This window comes from Epinephelus fuscoguttatus, linkage group LG24, assembly GCF_011397635.1.
Source record: "Epinephelus fuscoguttatus linkage group LG24, E.fuscoguttatus.final_Chr_v1".
In the NCBI taxonomy this organism is placed as follows: Eukaryota; Metazoa; Chordata; class Actinopteri; order Perciformes; family Serranidae; genus Epinephelus; species Epinephelus fuscoguttatus.
Window position 1 is genome coordinate 12294531 of NC_064775.1, and position 21345 is coordinate 12315875.

The window sequence follows — 21345 nt, forward strand, 5'->3', positions numbered from 1 at the left end:
AGGCACAGCTTTGTGCAAGTGACGAAACAGAAACACAAAAAGAAATGCGGCAGCAAAAGCCTTTCACTTCTGGGGCGATGAAGAAACAGTGTAACTTAAATGCCACTGGTTTATGTCGCTATGTCCGTGCTCCCTTTCATGCATGATGGAAGTGTCCCGCACTACAGCTTTGTGTTAAACATATCTGCAAGGTTGAGACCCCTTGCATCCCATCTGAAGAGATCCTTTTAATATAACGTTAGTTCTGTACGTAGTGTGTATGGTTGAGAGGAAGATAGACATTGGTTGGCGAACAGATCCGTCGGCTGTCAGCAATCAGAGCAGAGAAGAAATTAGCATTAAAAGTGTTTAATATTTCCTGTCCTTCTCATCTTCAAATGCCGGTTTGTTTTTGTAAACATAAAAGGTGCCTGTGAAAATAGACTGCAATAATCAGTAACAGGGTTACTAGTATGTTTCATTTACAGGGAATATGAATAACCCGATTTCTATGTGCTAATGTTAACACCATAACCCAAATACAATCATAACCACGATGAGTCTCTTATGAACAGGTTATGTTCATGTAAAAGCACTCTAGAACAGTTACAGTTACATCTATGTATGTATGTATGTATGTATCCAAATACACTGACACAGACCAGTCAACTGTCAACTCATCACTGAGAAAATTAATTCAAGAAACATGATGTCATGCATAGCAATCGGGTCAACACTGTCCCTTCTCTTAGCTAAGAAGTTCTCTTTTCGTTCCTGAATGTGTCTCTCAGCAGCTTTGTGAATAGCTCTTCATTACCAAGTGGTAAGATCCTTTGTGAATGCAACCCCAGCACTCCAGAAACTGATTCAAGAGGTGTAAATAACCAGTCCAAGACATAGCACTGCTTAGGTAAAATGATCTTTAAGAGTTTCAGTATTGGAAAGTACTGTATACTTTGTAAGTTTATAGTGCATAAAGTGTGCATTGTTACATATTAAACAACTCAACTAAACAAATGTTTTTAAAACATTTATAAACCTCGACATAAATAGAGTGGTGGGGCAAAAAGGGTGTAGCAGGGGACGTCATATTGATATTAGATTACAACTTTAAACAGCCTCCGGATCTTGTATTAGATGCAAGATATGATCAAGTGCTATTAAACAGTTGGGAATAATGACGCAAGAAACATTGGCTCAGAATTATCAGACACCAGATCCAGCCACTCACACTCATGACTGAGGTGTGTCTCCAAGTTATATTTAGATAGAAAGACCTGTGCTGTTACCTTGCTGTTCTGCAGCAGTCGTGTCAGGTGCTCAAAACAGTTACTATTGAGGAAGATGGCTTGTAGAACTGGCCTGTCTGAACACAGGAACATGTCCCTGATAGTGTCTGAGAGACAGCAACAGAGATAGAGAGAGACCAGCAGACAAAGAGATGGTGAAACAAAGAGAGACACAGACAGAAAGAGCAAAGACAGAAATAAAACAAGGTGGAATAAGTCACACTTAGTTGACTTCCCTGTATGCAAATCATGATTCAACAAAAACAGAACAGCTCAAAATAATAAATGCAATATCACAGAAGTGTTGCTTAAGACCGTACCTAGCATGTTCACTTGCAGCGCCACAAATCGGCTCTCCCAGTGTCGGCCCAGTGTCGGCACTCGGCCCTTAGCTTGCTGCTGCTGCTGCTGTTGCTGCTGCTGTCGGGACGCAACGACAGCCGCTGGGTCAGAGTTAAGCAGCTTGAAGTAGTTTTCTAACACGGAGGCGATTTCCACTTGTCGCTGGTCAGAGCTTGACGCCAGGAGGCGCTGTACTACCTCCCGCAGGCAGCCCAAAGTCAGCAATGCCTTACGGTCTGGGGCCTCACTGTCCCAGTCCTCGCCTTCATCTGAAGAGCAGCTGCCCATGGAGCAGTCAGCAAGCACCCGCATCAGCACCTCCATGGTGGCTGGAGAAATGGCAAGCAGAGCGTTCCTCTGCCAGAGAGGGAGGGATGAGGTTAGTCAACAGGAGTTAGGCATGATATGGGGTACAGAAGACCTACTGCAACAGAAACTGAAACACATAACCTTGGAGAAGCGGACTGGTTTACTAGATAGCACCAAGGTTAGAGGAATCCTGAATGGAACCAGCTCAAGAACCAGAGCAGATTTGGTGGAAAAGTGGTTTCTGTGACACACCGCTCACCTAGAGGCTTACCTGATCACCAGCTACTATGGCTCCAAACAGGTGCAGCAGGCAGCATTTCAGACTTTCCTTCAGGTGCTCGCTTTCCTGGAAGCACTCTGGAACAAGGGCACACACACACACACACACACACACACACACACACACAGAAACACAGTTTATTAGTTTGTGCTGTAGGCATGAGCTCTGCTATGCAAATACAACACAACCACAAATGAGTCTGGTGAAGTTCCTGTATTCTTATAACCAGAACACTGATGAATGCACACGCAGACACACCTTTATCTCTTCTGACTCTCTCATACACACAAACACTCACGAATGAAAGCTAACTGATATCTGAATACCAGATAAGGCAGGACCTCAGTTAGCACACACAGTGCAAAAACACACACAGTCATGTGACAAGCCTGCCAGTAACCTCTGGGTCATAGGGGTCCATGGTGGGCCCAGTCATCCATTAACTTATCTGTCAACACATCTGAATGTGAAGAAGAAATGTGACATCTTGGCTCCATGATGTCTGTGTCCTTTATCCCAATCACATAACAACATTCTACTATCACTGATTAACACTAATAACAGTGTTGTCCAGTTGAAAAGAAATTAGCTTTGTAAATGGAAAAAGGAACTGACTTTTTTCTTTATTTTCCTCCAGTTTCCCCACAAACTTACATACCAAACACACATACACAGTCTGTCAGGTTGAGCCTTGAGTGTTATCTTTGGTGCCAAACCACAGCAGCCACACACAGAACAGAAGGGAGTATTTGTTCAAAATGGCCACCAGTGTAGCTGAAGTGGCTTGACAGACACCATTCACTATCGGCTCATCTCAGCACCCGGCAAACAGGACACAGACACAAAGAGTGGATTCAACTGGACCCAGAGAGGAAAGAAGAGGAGGCAGTGAGGGAGAGAGTGACGGCATGGGAGCAATTAGAGAAAAAGATGGGAGAGGAAACACGGGAGGAGAGGAGAGGAGAGGAGAGGAGAGGAGGGTGTTTTTTATGATGTAATGTAGAGGATTGCTTCCTCATCCTCACTCAAAGATACCACTGAAGCAGGAGATGCAAAGTTCTGTCACATATACATATATATATATATATATATATACATATATATATATATATATATATATATATATATATATATATATATATATATATATATATATATATATATATATATGAATGAATAAGAGAAATAGCACTTATACTACAACTCCAAATTTGGTGTGAATGCAGCTGTACTGTCATTCACCAGCTGCATTGACAGTACAGACACACTGAGATATGGGAGACCTGGAAATGCTGACCAATCAGAGCAAACTGGGCTTTTCTGGGAGGGGCTTAAAGAGACAGGTGCTAAAACAAAGCCTTCTCAGACAGACGGAGGCTGAATACAGGTGTTCCAGCACAGACAGTGTGAGAAAAATAAGGTGTGTTTTGAACATTAAAGCATGTAAACATGTTCTTGTAAAAACCAAAAATACAAGTATGAACCTGGAAATAAGGATAATAGGTCTCTTTGAAGATTTCCTCCGGAATGCTGCTAACACTGTGTTGAACGTCGGAAAACAGTGGGAATAAAAAACAAGACACTTACGGTAAAAGAAAGGAACAAACTCAACAGTGAGGGGAGCCGCCTTGTACTTCTGTCTGCTCCTCTCGACTGTACCCAGCTGCTCCCTGGGGTAAAAAAAACAGGATGAGGAACACTTCTATTGCTGATGAATGTTAGTTTTATTGTTACTGCTGTAAAGCAATGCCAAGCTAGCTGCAGGATGTTGTTACCCGCAGGTTCGATGCCTCCAGTTGCGGTATGGGTCATAGAGGCTCTCACAGAAAGCCAGCGCATGACGGACAAACTCCTCCGCCTGGCTCTGGTCTGCCATCTCCTTCTCTTTGGTCTTGCTCTTCAGCTGCACACACAGAGACCCACTTCACATCCACTATTACGTGTCTGATTCAGCCTATTTCTACATAATCTCTCCTACATATGATTCAAAAATGTGCCTCCATAGATTTATTTTTCTGTTTGCCAAAAAGCAAAATGTCACTTCTGCATTTATGTTTCCCCAAAATCAATAAACATTCAACCACTGTTTAATAAAGAACCTAGAGATTTCCTCTCCCACTCTACTGGGTACCATGTTTTACTGAACAGAAAGATCAGAGCAAAAACAAAGGGAGGAGTCAGACCTGCTGAATATAGAGTGTTGTCATGGTGATGATGTGATTGATGTAAGAGCAAGTGCCAATCTCCTCCACGTTGGACAGATTCCTATCAGAAACATCCAACCGTGTACAAACACAGACAAACACAGACACAGGACAAGTCGACCATGAGCTCGTTAGTTGCTTGTTTTGCAGTACCGGCTATTTCATGAAGAAAGAAAAATGTAAGCAACACTAGTGCACACAATAATGCAGGATTCATGGGGCATAATCATTTCTTTTCTCCTGTAAAGTAGCTATACTGTTACTGTATATTTCCTGTCCAGACCTGCAGATGATGATAAGGAACTTGAGCAGCAGCAGAGCCAGGTTTTGCTGCTCAGGCTCCAGGCCATCAGAGGCTTTCTGAACGCACTGCAGCAGCTGGTGGCGCAAAACCTGCAGGATGTTGTCTGGGAGGAGCGTCAACACTGGGGGAACCTCCTCTGGCCTGGAGACAAAGGAGCATCACAACCATAAGAAGCAGAATTAATCTCTATGAGGTAGAGAGTTGGGCTGAGGAGGTTAATGTCAGAACTGGCAAAGTGCACGTATAGCCTTCTATCATGGAGGTTTATCAGGAAGGCATAACTGCAGTTTTCACAAGGGCCAGCTTCAAGGAGCAGACCCTGTTCTGCATTCACTCAATCAAACACACATGCCTACTGCATTCAGGCATTCATTCCTAAGAAGAACAGCATGTGTGCAGCACTGCTCATATGACAGACAGAGAGAGAGAGCACAGCCAAACCCATGCAATGAGTGTCAGTGGGAAAGCAGGACAGATGTGGCAGCTGCAGAGGAAGGGACTGAGAGGGAAGGGAAGAAAATGGAGAGAAGACAGCCGACAAAAGGAAAGGAGACAGCGCAGGGAGGAGGATGAAAGGAGTCAGGAGAGGACAGGAGAAAATGAGTCAGGCGAGGAGGAGAAAAAGGAGATGACAGACAGAGAGGGAGGGAGAGGTGAAAAGCTTAACAAATGGGATTTAACCACACATATTCCTCCACCTCAATCCACCCTTTCACATGGCCTTCCTTCCGTGATAAAATGTGACCAAGTAGGTATACACAAACTTCACTTATTCCTGCAAGCTCTCAGACACTGAAGACAGGCTTTCAGGTGTGTGTTCAAGCACTGAGAGGTTCGCACGTTAACCTGCATCACATGTTCAAATGTCAACACCAATCAGAGCATCACCTGTGACTAAATGTGTCCTGTCTGCACAAAAGCATCTGGTGTGACCGTGCTATTTTGGGTTGTGCTGTGGAAGGCTGCACAGAATGTGGTCACGCTGTGGATGACGCATACAAGAGGAGATTGTGAACCCACTCAGTTTGACCTAACTTTATTTTCCTTCTTAACACAAATGTGATATTAAACATATCCACATGACAGTTTCTACTTTTTATGCCTACCATACTCGACAAGACTTTGAGTTTGAACAGCCTTTAAAAGGCTAAAGTCTGACACCCTCTCTCCTCTCACAGACGATGTGAGTTTTTAGTCACACGCTGTAAGATTTTACAAGACTGGGGATCTTGCAGGGTCAGTATTTGCAAGACTACAGCTAGATTTCTTTGACATTTTTTCCCATCCTGCTCTTGGTGAAAAATTTACACCAAACTCCCTTCAAGAAATTTGACATGACTCCTAAAAACATAACCCTAGAAACACAACATAAAAGGGATCACATGTCGACAACATTCTCGTCAGTTCGGCATCGATGTCATCCATAAAGATAAACTGTATTGGCGAAGAAACTTTACATTTTGGATTTTGTCATCTCAACTTAGCTGCACTATTTTAGTAGACGGAATGAGAAGGTAACCGTTTAGAACATTAAGATTTCTGACTAAAATATGTGCTGAATTAAACATCGCCACTTGTTCACCCCACACCTCCACCAGTTTCTCCTCCTTTACCAAAGCACAAGAAAACAAACACATGTTTAATGTCCTTGCACCTCCCTGTAGCTGCCCTATGTTTCCACCTGGTTTGCTGCTACTTGTTTAGCACTAAAGAGAGCACAACTATTGGTTGCTGACAATGGTTACATCATTGATCCTGCCTATTTACATGAGCCAAGACAAAAAACTTAGGGTGAAATAAAGCATGTTTGATTTTGTCAAAATGTCAAGACAACTCAGATTGAGTTTTATGACCACATAACAATCAAAGATCACAGGAACACGCACTAACTAAGGTAAAACGTCATTTGGTGTAAGGCTGGCATCAGTTGAGTTAGTTAAGTTAATTAGTTGAACTTTTCACGTATGCCCTGGCAACCACAGACATACCCCCTGGATACACCTGGTCGGGAGTCACTGCCCTACTCAACTCTAATCCTCCACTGTCACCTGCCAGCCTCATTCTGTCAACAACATATCACATACCCAAATTACACAGACCTCCCGATTACATCTAACAGTACACCAACGCAGTTTTCTGCATTAGGTCATCTTGAGTCGGCTGTATCGCATGTTGTAATTGAGTGTGTGTGAAAACTAGTCAACCAGTTAGCAAGCAGGTGGATTTAACTAGTTAGCTAAAAGTAATGGATAAAAGGTTGAAACCAAGGTATGGAACTACCAGTGTAGGATATACACCTAATATAGTGCACCGTCCTGTCAAACCCACATTTTATTTTATCTGTGAGCCACACTGAGAATGTCCCTCATATTTCAGTGGTTCTCTGGGGTCTATGGAAGAGACATTCCCCCTGATCCAGAACTGACACTCTTTGGATGCTCAGAAATGACCTTGAACTACGCATCTGAGGAACAATCGGCATTGACTTGGAATGGTAGCTGCAAAGAAGATGGAAATCACCCACTACCCCCAGCGTCAAGAACTGGCTCAACGAAATGAATGAATGAATATGTTTGCCTTCTCTTTAGAAAGATGAAGAACTAGGTATTTACTGTGTCCGATCCGACTACAACTATTAAATGTGGAATTACATTTCCATTATAAAATCACAGTTCGCCACACATTACCTTGAAGGTGGCTTTTCAAAGTCCACATCCAGGCATCGCTCGTAGGAGCTGATGAAAATCTCCAGCCATAACTTCAAATAGTCTGGATCCCTCTGAGAAATGAAACAATAGAGAGAAAGAAGACAAATGAAGAGCAATAAAGATGGAGGAAGGAGAACCAGACCAGAGAGAGAGCAGGGAAAAGAAAGGAGAGAATATAGTTAGGGGCCTGTGCTGAGAGAAGCTGTCATGGTCAAGAGACATAAACAACTGGCAGCTGACAGGTCATGTCTGCAATTTGATTGATAATTAATTAATTAATATGTGTGTGTGTGTGTGTGTGTGTGTGTGTGTGTGTGTGTCCTCAACAATATGCAGCAAACCTTGTCTCTCTGCATTTCAGAATGAGCGCAACAATGGATGCAAGATCGTCGCACTGTGTCAAATGCTCGAGGCCATGTTTTCATGGCTTCAGAGATTTCAACACTTAAAAATTAAACCAAACAGTTTTACTTTCACTTTTGCGGTAACCAGCAAAATCAAGTTTAAAAACAAAAAGGATTTAAATTTCTGATTATTTGAAGCAACACTAAATGAAAAAGTGAGACAAGATGTAGTGTATACTGACCACCATATTTGAATAAAGGGTATGCCGATTTATGAAGCCACTACTGAAGCATGACAAGCACGTGAGAGCAGGAATGTCTCAGGTGTGTGTGTGTGTCTTATCTTTTTAGGGTGTGGAAGCTAAAACATACACCTGTTGGGAGTGGAAAACAGGCTTGGCTGCATTCTGAGGGGGAGTCTGTCGCAGCCGGCTGATCGACATTTCCTAAATTCCTGGAACAATGCCCAGAGAAGGACGGGGTGGCAACACAGGCCACAGAGGAAGGCTGGCCGGGCTCAGCCTGCTCGGTCACAGTACAGTTCCTGGTGTGAAAACCCCTCAGCCCACAGGAACAAACAGGACACCAAACACAGGGGATCATGTGGTGTAACTGCAAAACTACCATAAAGGGACCATAAAAACATCTGTCCAATTAGACTCAAAAAGACTTGTGATGTTCATTACATGTTAGTTATTACTCCTGGGAGACTCAGCTCTTATATATATATCTCAATAAATAACACAAATGGAAAACTGTCCATCATTTTGTACAATAACTTACAGCAAACACAGAAAGGAGCCACTTCACACTTGTGAACACAAGGTATGCCAGTAAATACATGTTTACAGTGTCATGAGTCATGGGTAAAGGTGAGGAAAGCAATGTCGAAACAGAAAAAGACCACGCAAGAAGTTGGATTCTTATTGCTCTGAAGGGAAGTTTGAATACTGACTTGGTTTTTGAGACCTGGGCTTGATGACCATTGTTTTTTCATGGATTACATCTACTGTAGTTTGAGACTCCATATCATTTTAGATTCTGGATATTGTAATCTTGTAAGTGTTGTCTTTTCATGGTTTAAAAGGCTGAATTACAGTAAAGCAATGTCATATTCTGGACTTTACAGACCACTCTAGTATTTGCCTTTACCTAGTCGTCATTATATCCAAATTACTGATGATTATCTATCAAAAATCTCATCTCCAGCACCAATCGTCAACACTACAATATTGTAACATTATCTACATAGAGGTATTTAGTAAAAAATATTGTCACATCTGATCATCTCCATATCGCCAAGCCCTACTGCACTCACTGTCTTGTTTTTCCTGCAACTTCATGATCAGGACAAGCTGAAAGACGCTATAACGCCGTAATAATTCTACACACAGGGGCTTTGAGAGACAAAGGGGTATCATAACATTCCTGTATTATAAACTACCAGCTACGTGTTCTGAAGCAAATACAACTGCAGCAGAGGTGGAGGTGTCACACCACACGCTTACGTGGTCCAATAGAGTTTGGAAAGCATTATTAATTCATCACACAGGAGTATTAACTTGCTCACAACCCCCCACCAGCTCCTGTCATAGAGACTTCGAGCCATCTGGAGGGTGTGAGCGAGCAATCTAGGTCAAGGAGGGCTGAAGAGGTGACGGGGGCAGATTACCACAACACCAGACAGTATAATGTGCATTTAGTTGTGTAGTTATCCAGCACAGGTTTGGAAAGGAATTCTGTGTTGGACGGTAAACTTTGACCTGTTGATGGAGCTTGATGAAAAGACAAGCATTTGTCAAGTCCATTAGGATTCACCCTCTGGCGAAACATGAGTGTCATGTTCACAGCAATCCATTAAATATGGCGGACCAAAGTGTGCGACCACTAGATCAACACTATTTTCAATATTCAAGCCATCAGGGACTACATAGATTTTGAAGCACCATTACACATCTCTCCATGTTCCACATCCTTTGTCAAAGTTATTGAGATTTACGGCCTACATTTGTCACTCATCTTAAGGAGCAATCAACTTTGAAACAGAACATCTACCCTGAGGGGAAGATAACTAGCATGTACCTCTTTAGCTTCCCCAGGAGACATAGAAACAGATGGAAAATGAGAACACAATGCAACAAAGGAAAAAAGTGTTATTGTGTGGGCATTTTGTGACGAGATTTAAATGCACTTTCTTTCATACACCTCAAAATATCCCATGATGCCAATATCAGACAAACAGGAAGACAGACACATGGGCATTCTGCAGGGCCACAGACAATTCACCAACCAATTTATGCAATATCCCGTGAAGCTGTAAATCTAATAGGGAGGAATTTGCAGATTAGAGGTTGAAAGTGAAGAGAAAACGCAACTGGAAAAAACGGGGTTTTCTCAGGATAGCAGTGCCATCTGGCTAAATAATGGGAGAGGGGCTGAAAGGCTGACTGCTTCTGTCTGCGTGTCAGAGTGGGAATCAGCCAGAACGAAGCAGGAAGCCAGCTCTCTGCAATTCCTATGAAGTCATCTGAACAATCCTGCGATGCTGGCCTCTGTGTGTGCGCGCGTGAGAGAGAGAGAGAGAGAGAGAGAGAGAGAGACATCTGAACAGCAACAGCCACGTGTGAATAATATGTTCTGCTGGGAGAACATGGCATGTCGCCTGTGTTTTTTCCTGTTATATTCACTGCATGACTGAGAAGAACTCATTTATTTGTGCCTTCTGGTGAAGCTGCTCTGTTTAAACTTAAGCAAAAAGTACTGTATTGTCTGTACATGCATTTGACTGCAACTGCCAGAAATTTTGAAGATGACGATTTATGCCAGCAGCTTCACTCTCAAGTGACTGAGCTTGCTCGTAGCGGTGACTGAATGACTGTGTGTGTGTGACTGAAAGAATGTCCTCTTTTAGGCAGCAGCTTGGGAGTACAGATGCCCATTGAGGGTTTGGACTGTGGCAGGCAGGGACACACCCTGCTCTGCATGGCTCTGTTTATCCATAGCCTTCATCACTGACACACACACATAATGATCAAATTGGAATCCTACCTCAACAAAAGTCACCTTGTCCCAACTCTAACAACCATCCTGTATCTCAATGTGTATGAAAACAATTCCCATAAGGGGGTCGCATGCTTCTCCGTTGTATATCCATCATCATATTAGGCCCTTTGCCAAGCTACTTCATCACATTTCTAATGATCTGTTGTTGACCTTTGTAAAGCTAACAAGGTCACTGGCGACACAGATCAATGCACTTCATTCGCAAAACTGAGATCCCAGTTGACATGAAACAAGAGATGTGTGTTGACTCGCAATGGCAGATCAGGCTCTGCTATGTGGTATCATATCATGACACGTTACCTGCATAAAGAAACTAATAATAACGAGTTGGGTGACAATATTGGTGGTGATTCATTTTCTTTCCGTTGACCGATTGACTAAGCTTGCAGAAATTAGAATATTTCCTTTAAAAAATCTGACTTGCAAATGATTTACAGCAAAGGAAATGCACTTAACATGTTTGTCAGTGATTAGATTACTCTGACGTATTATCAGTTTGCTCTTATTCAGTGCAGCAATATAGTCTCTGCAAGTGCTCCGCCCCACCAGACAGGCGCGGTCAGCCAGCTAGACGGGTGGCTGCTTGCTTAGTTTGGAGGTGGCTGTAAGTGACCTGGTTTGGTGGAAGTGGCACAGAGTCACGTAAACCACAATGTTTAAAGGTCCCCTCCCCGTATGTTTTAAAGACGGCTGTGGTCATTCTGTTTCTGCACCATCACAGCCCAGCATCACTGCCCATCAGTCATTGACAGCTCCTCTGGCCATGACGTTACCGTCCAGGGTGTATTTAAAGAGACAAGTGGGAGGGGTTAAACCACACGAGGCGTGTCTGATACCCAAGACTGTGACATCAGTGTTATTCCAGAGATATTCATAGCACAGAGGAAAATGAGAAGCAAGACAGAATGAAATAAGCGGCAGTGAGAAAGAAAGCTAGCCTGAGGGAACAAACTTTGCATACCAGCACATAAACCAAAGCCTGACTGTGTGGGCTTGTGTGTCTCTGTTTGGCATTGTGTGTGTGTGTGTGTGTGTGTGTGTGTGTGTGTGTGTGTGTGACAACAGAGATTAGACCGTAACAAGCAAACAAGCAGCAAAGCTGAGAAAAAGACCTGAGTAATCTACTTGAGCAAATATGTGAAACCGCGGCACTTTCTCCTCCTCCGTCATCTCTAGCCCGACTGTTCATTTCCCTCCTCGTTTCTCTCTTCCCTTTTCACCTCTCGTCCTCCAATCCTCTCACTAGTCTCATAAATGCAGAGGCTTATGCAAATTACTGTCGTTTTCTTCGATTCCAGTCAAAAAGCGACTCACCAGGCAGGGTAGGGTAGGGTGGAGTGGCATAAGACAGGATGGTGGTTCTGCGAATCTTAACCAGAAATCCCTGGCTTGTGGACAATTAAAAGGGAGTGAGGATTTCTGCTCTAGAATTAAGATACTGGACTCAGCTTTAAAGCCACTGAAGGGTGAAATGATGCCCCTGGCTGTTGAGGCATGTTCCCTGCGGTTGGGAATTAAAAAGGGCTTTTCTGCAGCAGACAAAGGCTTTCAGAGAGTCACTGGCACTATTCAGAAGTCTGCTAAACCCTCCACTTCTTCTGACAAGCCCTTCTTGTTAATATACTGGTGCAAGAGGAGCACCACTGCAACGCTGCTGTGTTGTTGTCACTGTACACCAGTAGCAACCAGCGGTCCCGTGCGCTTGGGGACAACACTCTGGCACAGACCAATGACAGGCAGCTAAGAGGATCGCTGGTTACGTAATGGTCTTAACTGTCATCTGTGACCTCTCAGCCATCTACAACTCGAGAAGCAAGCTGGAGGCGGGCCTCGCAATCACCGCAGATTCTCATAATCATTGCTAAAATTCATAAATTATAAAATCTCTGATTGCTTAAGACATCCACTAATACACAGAATCCTCACCTGCCCTATTTATATCCCCTTAAAGTGCTGTGTGTGTAGAAGCCTGCAGGGGTCTCTATTGCTTCTCGGGGGTATAACAACATATTTTCAAAAAAAAATTATAAAATTAAATGATGAATCATCATGTAAATCTTGTTTGATCACCGTGCTTTGAAAAAACTGTCCAGCATCAACCAAAGTGACCAACAGTCACCCAAACGCAGGCGCAGCATGCAACACGGATTTGTTTAGCTCTTCCCTTGTTTACACTGTGGCCGAGCAGCAAGCAAACCCAGTGATGCTACTGGCCCCTTGTCCTCGTCAACACACACTCGAGCAAGCATCTTAAAGTCTTTAATGGTAATTCACCTCTGATAAGGTTAACATAAAGTACTAGCTGTGTTATTTGTTTAATGCTGACACAAACAAAAAGTACATAGTGCTCCTAATTTTATTTGTGGATTTCAAAACTTGGTCAAGTGATTTCAGTGTGTGTATCAGTTCTTTCTGAACATTTTCAGCAAATTTCAACACTAACATTATAACAGTGATCATTCTGGTAACTACGATCATGATATGATAATTTATACTGTTTCATTTCTGGCATCTACCAATCCAAATTGTAAGTGGGATGTGTCTATCTTTCAATACCAATTTACCATAAAAATACAGGTATATTAAAAAATGCAATGATCAAGATTTAGTGTGTTTCTTAAATAATGAAAATGACAGGCTAGCTGTATAATAAAAGGTGGTGTAAATAAACCTTTATCAGCCTCAGCGAACAATTTTGAGCATTACCACACATTTGAAAGATCAGCTTTTTACTCGGTAGACTAACGTTTGCTAAAAACTATAGTGCCACGCTGCTTTAGGAAATGATTACTAAGACTTTCTTTACATAAAAGCCACGATACATCACTCTCGATTAATATATCGATTCAATTATCATCCCCAATATCAGCTATGCAAAGTAAAAATATCGATATATATCGTCATCTTTTAGATACACCTTGATTTTGAAATTCCCATGTTACGTCTGTGTCACCATTTCAATCCAAGCACAGCTCCTGCTAAACATTTAAACAGTGCTAGCAGCCTAGCGCCATTCAGACAATGGCAAGGAGGCAAGAAAAAGACAATGAGGATACTGACTGATATTGTCTTGTATCGACCACAGGCCCCTGTATTGGAACAATTCTAAATTGTGTCGTGGCAGACATTGTCATAACAGCAAATATCATATCATTGTCGAAAGAATCGATATATTACATCGTGATAAAACTTGTGATTTATAAAAGCACTGCTATTGACAGAGTGGGGAAGTCAGAAAACACTGAGGGATAGATTACAGAATAACACCGGCCTTTTCTTTGAAGGTCAAATAGAAAACTAACATAAGTGCTCAACAGTGTGGTTAAGAACAGAGACAGTAACCAGGATCAATCAGTCTTGGAAACTTCAAATAAGAACTTAACAACATCACTGGGTTGCATTGACTGTTACTTCTCATGCAATCCCAATGCAGCACAAGCCACACCAACTCCTACACACTCCTCAACAGTGACTTTGATGCCACAGCTGCTCACCCAACAATTTCTGACCTCATCATCAATATGGGAACAGCTGCCACTGCTGGCTCGAGACACGGTCTGAAATTATTATTACAATGTCATACGTCAAAACTTTAAGACATTAATTTTAGCGTCCCACATCTGTTTGAGCACAAACCCCACCCCTTCCACTTTCAGCACCAGGTGCTGGGTGATAATCAGGTGAATGATAATAACATGAGAACAGACAGAGCGGGATGAGCTGGTTCTCCTAACGTGACCTATTGTACAAGCTTCTACTGTCAACAATACACATCTGACTGACTTCCTCAGAGAGCAGTGCAAACGTTAACCTCTGACACTAAGGGCAGTGATGTCCCCCACTGCTTTGTCAATCATTACACAGGCAGATGGCGAGCAAAGAATAAAACAAACACCTTCCATGTCATCTAACTGAAGTATTTTATGCACTTTAAATAGCTATTGCCTGTACTTTATTCTGTTTTTATGCTTAGATAACCATCAAGGAGGTACTTTTTGGACTGAAGATGTCTATATCTGATCATCAATCATTCATACGCACGTAGTGTGACTATGGGAGGAAGGACCGAGGTTGGTTTTGAAACAATATACCATTTAGTGGGACACAGGGGGTCGCAGAGCTTTCACACAAACATTCCTCATCTGATTTAGGACACGTGACTGCAGGTTCTCCTTGCAGCCAACATATCCTGGCAACCCTCACATACACACTCATATATAGTGTTGAGACACCCCGCCAGCCATACCTGACATTTCAGCTGCTCGGGGAGAGAGGCAGGCTGCTACACATATATATTTAAATGCTTCTCTCTCAGCGTCTCCTTCGCCTCACGCAGAGAGGAATATTGGCCCGGCTGGTGGACCCTTGGCTCATGGCCAGGATGAAATGAAATGATCCTTCCTCGCAGTGTAATGCTTAGTCAATGCAAATACACATCCCTGCTAGAGCAAATGCAATGTGTATGCTTGCAGCAATTGCTGGCATTTTCACAAGTGATTGTGACAAGTGTGTGTTTGAGTGTGTGTGCGGGCAGCAGTGTGTCTGAATGCTTCTGTTATACACCCTGAACACCCACACAACAGGCATTAAATATTCTATTTGTGTCAGCATTCAAGCTCGCATGCTTTGCTTCACAGGGTGAGGATTATTTGATGTCATATCCTAAACTTGCAGAACACAGCTTTGCTTTTCTGGGGTAAATACTCCAGAGAGGGTTGTGTACTGTGTGTGTGTTATTGTGAGGGATTAAAAAGTGTGTGACTGCAGCCAGGCTCACGTGAGGAGCGGCTCAGGCAGGTCATTTTGATTGGACGCCAGGACGGGCGCATGCTTTATCGCCAAGTGAGTTAAATCTAGCCAACAGCTGACTCAAGGGGTGCTGTCTCTACTCCAGTGTCATTCATTCATCTCCACTTTAAAAACAAAGCAGTATCCGACGAGCACTGCAATGTACACTGCAGCAGTGCTCACCACATAATGAGCCCTTCCTCACATTAACTGATTTCACAGCGTGAGAAGACCACATAGCATCTCTGCTAGTGTTGTATAACATTAATTTACATTTGTTAACTGTGAATCAATTATTAATTTATAAACCTAATTTGTCCCCAGTCAAAAAACCCTTGATGATCTGCAGGCAATTTTATGAGTCTGGGTTTAACTGGAACATTTTAGAGTCCTATAATGTTTTATAAGCTGTTTCAGAGGCTTTTGCATCCTGAAAGTGTAATGCATGATATAAAAAACGATGGCAAACATTGCCATAAAACAATTGTGCTCAGTAGCTTTGGTTTAAAATGCCTGTCAGCACAAGCTCTGAAATCCCACTCTGATTTGCCTTACAGGCTGCTACTGCTGATATGCTCACTTATGCTCTGACTAGAAGCACAAGGCTTTCAAAATATTAATACCAACGATACATAACCTCTTTACAAGGGAGGAAATGTCATCATACTGTCCATTACTTCACATAGCAACATTCACAAAAGACAAAACAGTCACAGTGGGAGTGTGTGTGTACATGAATCCACCTTACCTTAGTGCAGTAGAGCATCCAGACCTCGTATAGTCTCTCCTTGGATGCCATGGTGCCAAAGAGTGGCACCCTCAGGCTGTAGTGTCCACTGAGGTCACTTCCCTGGCTGCTCCATGGTTTTCAGTCATGAGCTAAACCTCTGCTTCTGGCCTTCAACACTCAACATCACGACTGTCCAACTCTGGCAAGGTGTAACACTCCCTTTAAAGATGGAAGAATGGATGATGGACGTGCTGTGGCAGAAACTTTCCAAGAATTATTCCATGGCAGAGGAGGGCTGTGCAGCCCCAGAGAGGACTCAGCGCAGCTGGGCCTGTACTTGCACTTCTTCTGCTCTTCTCGGAGCGCCGGAGGGTTTTCCCAGCTGTGCCTGCGCTATCAATGACAACAACATACACAATTATGTATCATGGAGGCGGTTGTTTTGTCACGGTCACACGACTGGGGGAAGTATTCACTGCTAGCAGCAACAAAATACCTCCAGAAACGTTGTGCACTTTGAGCTGCCCTGCTGGCTACCAGCGCAGACACACTGAGGCGATGGTGCTTTAACTGCACGACAAAACATACACCATTAATAATGTCTGTTTCTGTTGTGTGCGCTACAGAGAAGCTACAACCAGACTGGCTCGTCTCGTGACAGCTGTACAACGCCCTCGGTTATACTCGGCTAGCATTACTCTATCAGTCGACCTTACCTGACCAAGCTAGCTTCAAGCTAGCTGTCAAAAAAGCCTATTTCTATTTTTTAGCCTCCCTTTCTCCTCCTCCTCCTCATGTGACAGAAACGCCTCGTCCTGCCAACACTGCCGGCTACAGACGTCTCATTTTAACAACAATATGAATATTATTACCTGGTGATATCTAATAAAACCGTCGAGAAACAGAAGACCACTCACCTGTGTAGCGAAAAGACCAACTGTCACTGACGCCGTCTCCAGAGTTGTTGTAAACGTGTCAAGTTGCCGACAAAGACACCGCGAGCACAACCGACAGCAACTTCCGGTCAACGTTCGTTTGGATTTATTTCAAAATAAGAGCCCATTCTGACAGCACAACATTAAAAACTCCACATTTATTGCACAAATACAGCAATGACAGAAATAATGTTTGATTTTTTTTTTTTTTTTTTTACAACTCTCTCTACAAAGTTGCAATACACCAAAAAGCTGGTATATCATTACAAAGTAATATATTGTGCTTGAAGATATTTTTGAGAAAACACAGTGGCACATGTCTGATGTCCAATTGCAAGTGACAATCACTCGCTTCAAGCCCCACACAAAAAGCCACATAAGTCAGAAATGCAGGGAAAGTTGATTCAAAGCGTGGGGAGTTTGCGCCACGACATTTTCAAATTGTATATGCATACTGTATAGCCTGTACATATAGTCTATATATATGTCATTATCTCTTTCTGTCTCATTATCTCTGTCCATTACAGAAGTCAGGTTTGATTCATTTAAATATAACATGTTCAAAATGTAAATTAATGCATTTTATTTAATGATCTGGTTACATTTTAGGCATATGTTCAAATGACATGCATGTCTTTTTTCTCTGAAAACAATGCTGACAATTTGACAATAAAATGATGCCACATTTTGGTATTTCACTGCTTTACTCATGTGCCACAACAATCTAATGTTTTTGACGAAATATATTTTCCCTTTTCCAAGAAAAAATGTGTATATGATTGTTAAATTACAACACATGAAATATTTAAGATTTAACTGGAACCAATAATTTGGTAGGGGAACCGGATACACTGCAGCAACTGGCACAAAACATACTGCCAACCAAGTGAACATATTCCGGATTAAACTGCAGTTTCAATATATGATACGTGTTTCTTTTATATCGTATCCAACTCGTTATGAAGGAGGGAGAGGAACTGTGGAAGACATGGCTTTTAATATTTATCATAACAATGGGTGTGTTTGCGACACTTTATCCACTTTACGTTGTCGATGTGGAGCTCCGTGGTTGCTAAGGGCTGGGCTTGGCTGGTTGCAGAGCTCCATCAGTTTGTTCTGGTGTTGTGTTGCCATCTAGTGGAGCAGAAGACAACTGCTGTGTAGAAGGAGAAAGGTCGTTGAAGACCTGCAGCACGGAGCAGTCAGTGTTGTCTTTCCTCTAGAGACCATTAACTGAGAAAACAGAGCTGCACTGGTCCCCTTTGGTTAATTATCTGTTTATTATACCGGGATGGAAATACTCGTGCACGCCTAAGCAAAGGATGATTTTATTACTACTTTGTAGGCTATATAATTTGCATTGCTTTGTTGCAGGTTTGGTAAAACTGGCTGAAATACTGCACTTTTGAAATGCATTTTTTACAATATATATTTCCATTATAATTATTAAGTTATACTCTCATTATTATCTAAAAAAAATTCTCCTGCTCTCCATTGAGTCCGATTACATGGACATGAATAACCTGTTAATGAGGCGTATCCAGGTTGTGATCACATTTGTAATATGATGTTTACATGAGCATGGAGAGATCAGGTTATTCATATTCCCGTATACATACCAGTTTATTTCAGAGTACTCCAGCTAGCATATTCGGGTTTCTCATCAACTGAATATGGAGTGTACATGCTCAAACACATAAACAGGATACTCTGAAAACCTGATAATAAACAGGTTACTCATGTCCATGTAAACATGGTCATTGTAAGGCATTTTTCTCAAATCCTGGAAAGTTTTACTATTATAAAGCCATAATGCCCAAACATTCAGAATAGAAAGATTAGTAATTGACCTTGTTTGCAGTTCGAGGTGTCCTGTCAACAGTCTCTTTTACAATGGGGGCCTATGGGGAAAACACCTTTTGGTCCGCAGGGCCTTTTTTTTACTGCAATACCAGGAGTGGCCACTGGGAAACAAATTTCTGCCTGTGACTGTTGTTTTTATGATTGGTCGTCAGTAAAGCTTGTGGTCAACTATGGGGTATATTCGGAAATACTCAACTCCAAGTACCAGGGTGCACTCTCGCACAAACTAGACCGTTCGTAATTTCGGATAGCTGTTGGAATGTACTGTTCGGTTATTTAATACTGCACTCTCAGAGCAGCAGATCATACTCTGGGCAGTGTCAAGCAGAGTCAGTGTGTGATTAACTTCACCATTCGTTAATTCATGTAGAAATAGAACGCTCTGTGTTCTCTCACTGCAGTGTAAAGCGTCAGATTGGATTTACAAACAGCACCCAACATGAGTCTGCCTCATCTCTGTAACACCATGAACCCCAAACATGGTCTCAGAAGTGAACCTTTGAGTTGTCTCTTTGAGAGCGTGTCTGATGAAGACTTCAGGTTCTTTACAAGGGTCCCATCTAAAGACATCTCCTTTGACTTCTGGAAATCCACTGAACCCTGACGCAAGGAAGTTTGGATTTGCCTCTGTAGAGAAAGAAGCCATGAGGCCAAGCCACGGATATAAGATGCCACTTATTGATGAGTGTGTCGCCGCTGGCCTCAAGGAGAGAGTCCTGGCAGCTATATTTGGAGTGAGCAGTTCTACAGTGAGATGTGTTTTGATCACACGGTCCAATTACTTGTACCTTGTGTTGGGATCCGTTCAAAACTGGATGACTCGGGAGCAGGTGAGACGAACAATGCCTGTGAAATTCAAGCAGTACATCCCAAATCTGAGGCTCATTCTTGGCTGCATAGACGTCAGATGCGAGAGCCCAGAGGTACCTGCCCTTTGCTCTGAAACACTCTCCACGAACAAGAACACTACCTCCTTCAAGGCTTTACCTGGAGTCACGCCTTGTGGTGCAATCACTTTTGTGTCTCAGACAAGGAGTTAATGAGGCAGTCAGGAATCTTGAAGTTACTGGAACCAGGGGATGAGATTCTGGCGGGTGAGGGCTTCCTCATGGAGAAGCTTTTGGAGGACTTTGGGGCCAAATTGATAACCCCACCTTTTCAGCACCTGAACCAATTCAGCACAGAGAAAACTGAGAATACCCAGGCCATAGCCATATTCTTGTTGAACAAGCAATTAGGCGGATAAAAGAGTACCACATTTGTAATTCACCAGTTCCCTTAAACCTGGCAGGCATAGTAAATCAGATATGGTCCTGCTGTTGCGTTATGACAAACTACCAACATCACAGTATGGAGAGTTTTAGTTAGTGATTTTAAATACACTTTTTATTTGCGAAATTCTGAGTCTCTTCCTGGATGGACGGGTCGAATACAAAGAGCCAAGGAGGAAACAATGTGGAGCTATATCCAATTAACGTGGAGTTTTGCCTGACCCTGGAGCCTGAGCACAGTTACATCATGAAATGAGCTTGAGCATCGATCTTAACAGTGACAGCTGAGCGTGGTTTTCAGTGGGGATTTCATGGCTTGGATAAACTGTAACGATGGAACTTGAAGCAGCTCGGACTAGACATGTGGGTTGTGGACTCGACTATCTTGTGCAAAAGGCGTTTGTCTATGGCCTTTTGTTTTCTACTGTGTGACTTGTAATGGACAGTGCATGTGAACTGTAGCTTTTTTTAAATGTCATTTTTTCTTTGGTTTTTAATAAAAATGTGTTATTTGACTTCATGTTTCAGTGTATTTAGGTTTTATTTAAGGGGCATTTGAATCAGTTCACTGCATTTGACATAAAGTCAATGAATACTTTGATTTTTACAGAATTTTTCCTGCTTTATTGTGTTGTTTTTGTTATTCTTTTTGTGATTATATTGTTTTAATACTGCTGTACAAAACACTCCAGGATGCATTTTTGCTTTAAAGATGCTAAAAATAAATTATTATTGTTAATAATAGTAGTATTTGCTTCATCACTTGAGTTAAAAACATGCTTGTGCAAACAGTGCAGCCTTCAGAAACATGACTACATGCCTCTGTATTTCAGTTCCTTTTGAAATACCTCATGGAGTACATTGAGCTTTCCCAAAACCAGGATAAGGGCTTTTTGGTTTTTGTTTCCAGAATGTGATGTTTAATAAGCAAAACAC

General features: G+C 42.4%; 1 protein-coding gene across 3 annotated transcripts in view; it reads right to left on the minus strand.

Annotated features, from left to right (window-relative positions):
* nbeal1 (neurobeachin-like 1) overlaps nt 1-17363 on the minus strand; it is a 48102-nt gene extending 30739 nt beyond the window's left edge. For 2 of the 3 annotated variants that reach the window (XM_049569782.1, XM_049569780.1), the window contains exons 1-10: nt 17258-17363; nt 16359-16733; nt 7395-7486; nt 4687-4848; nt 4383-4464; nt 3975-4102; nt 3787-3869; nt 2191-2276; nt 1589-1967; nt 1269-1375 (exon numbers count right to left, since the gene is read on the minus strand). In XM_049569782.1, coding sequence (XP_049425739.1) covers nt 1269-1375; nt 1589-1967; nt 2191-2276; nt 3787-3869; nt 3975-4102; nt 4383-4464; nt 4687-4848; nt 7395-7486; nt 16359-16409 — 1170 coding nt within the window. In that variant the 5' untranslated portion in view covers nt 16410-16733; nt 17258-17363. The remainder of the gene's footprint in view (nt 1-1268; nt 1376-1588; nt 1968-2190; nt 2277-3786; nt 3870-3974; nt 4103-4382; nt 4465-4686; nt 4849-7394; nt 7487-16358; nt 16734-17257) is intronic. The other variant, XM_049569781.1, reaches the window with a different exon arrangement.
* Nucleotides 17364-21345: the final 3982 nt, after the last annotated feature.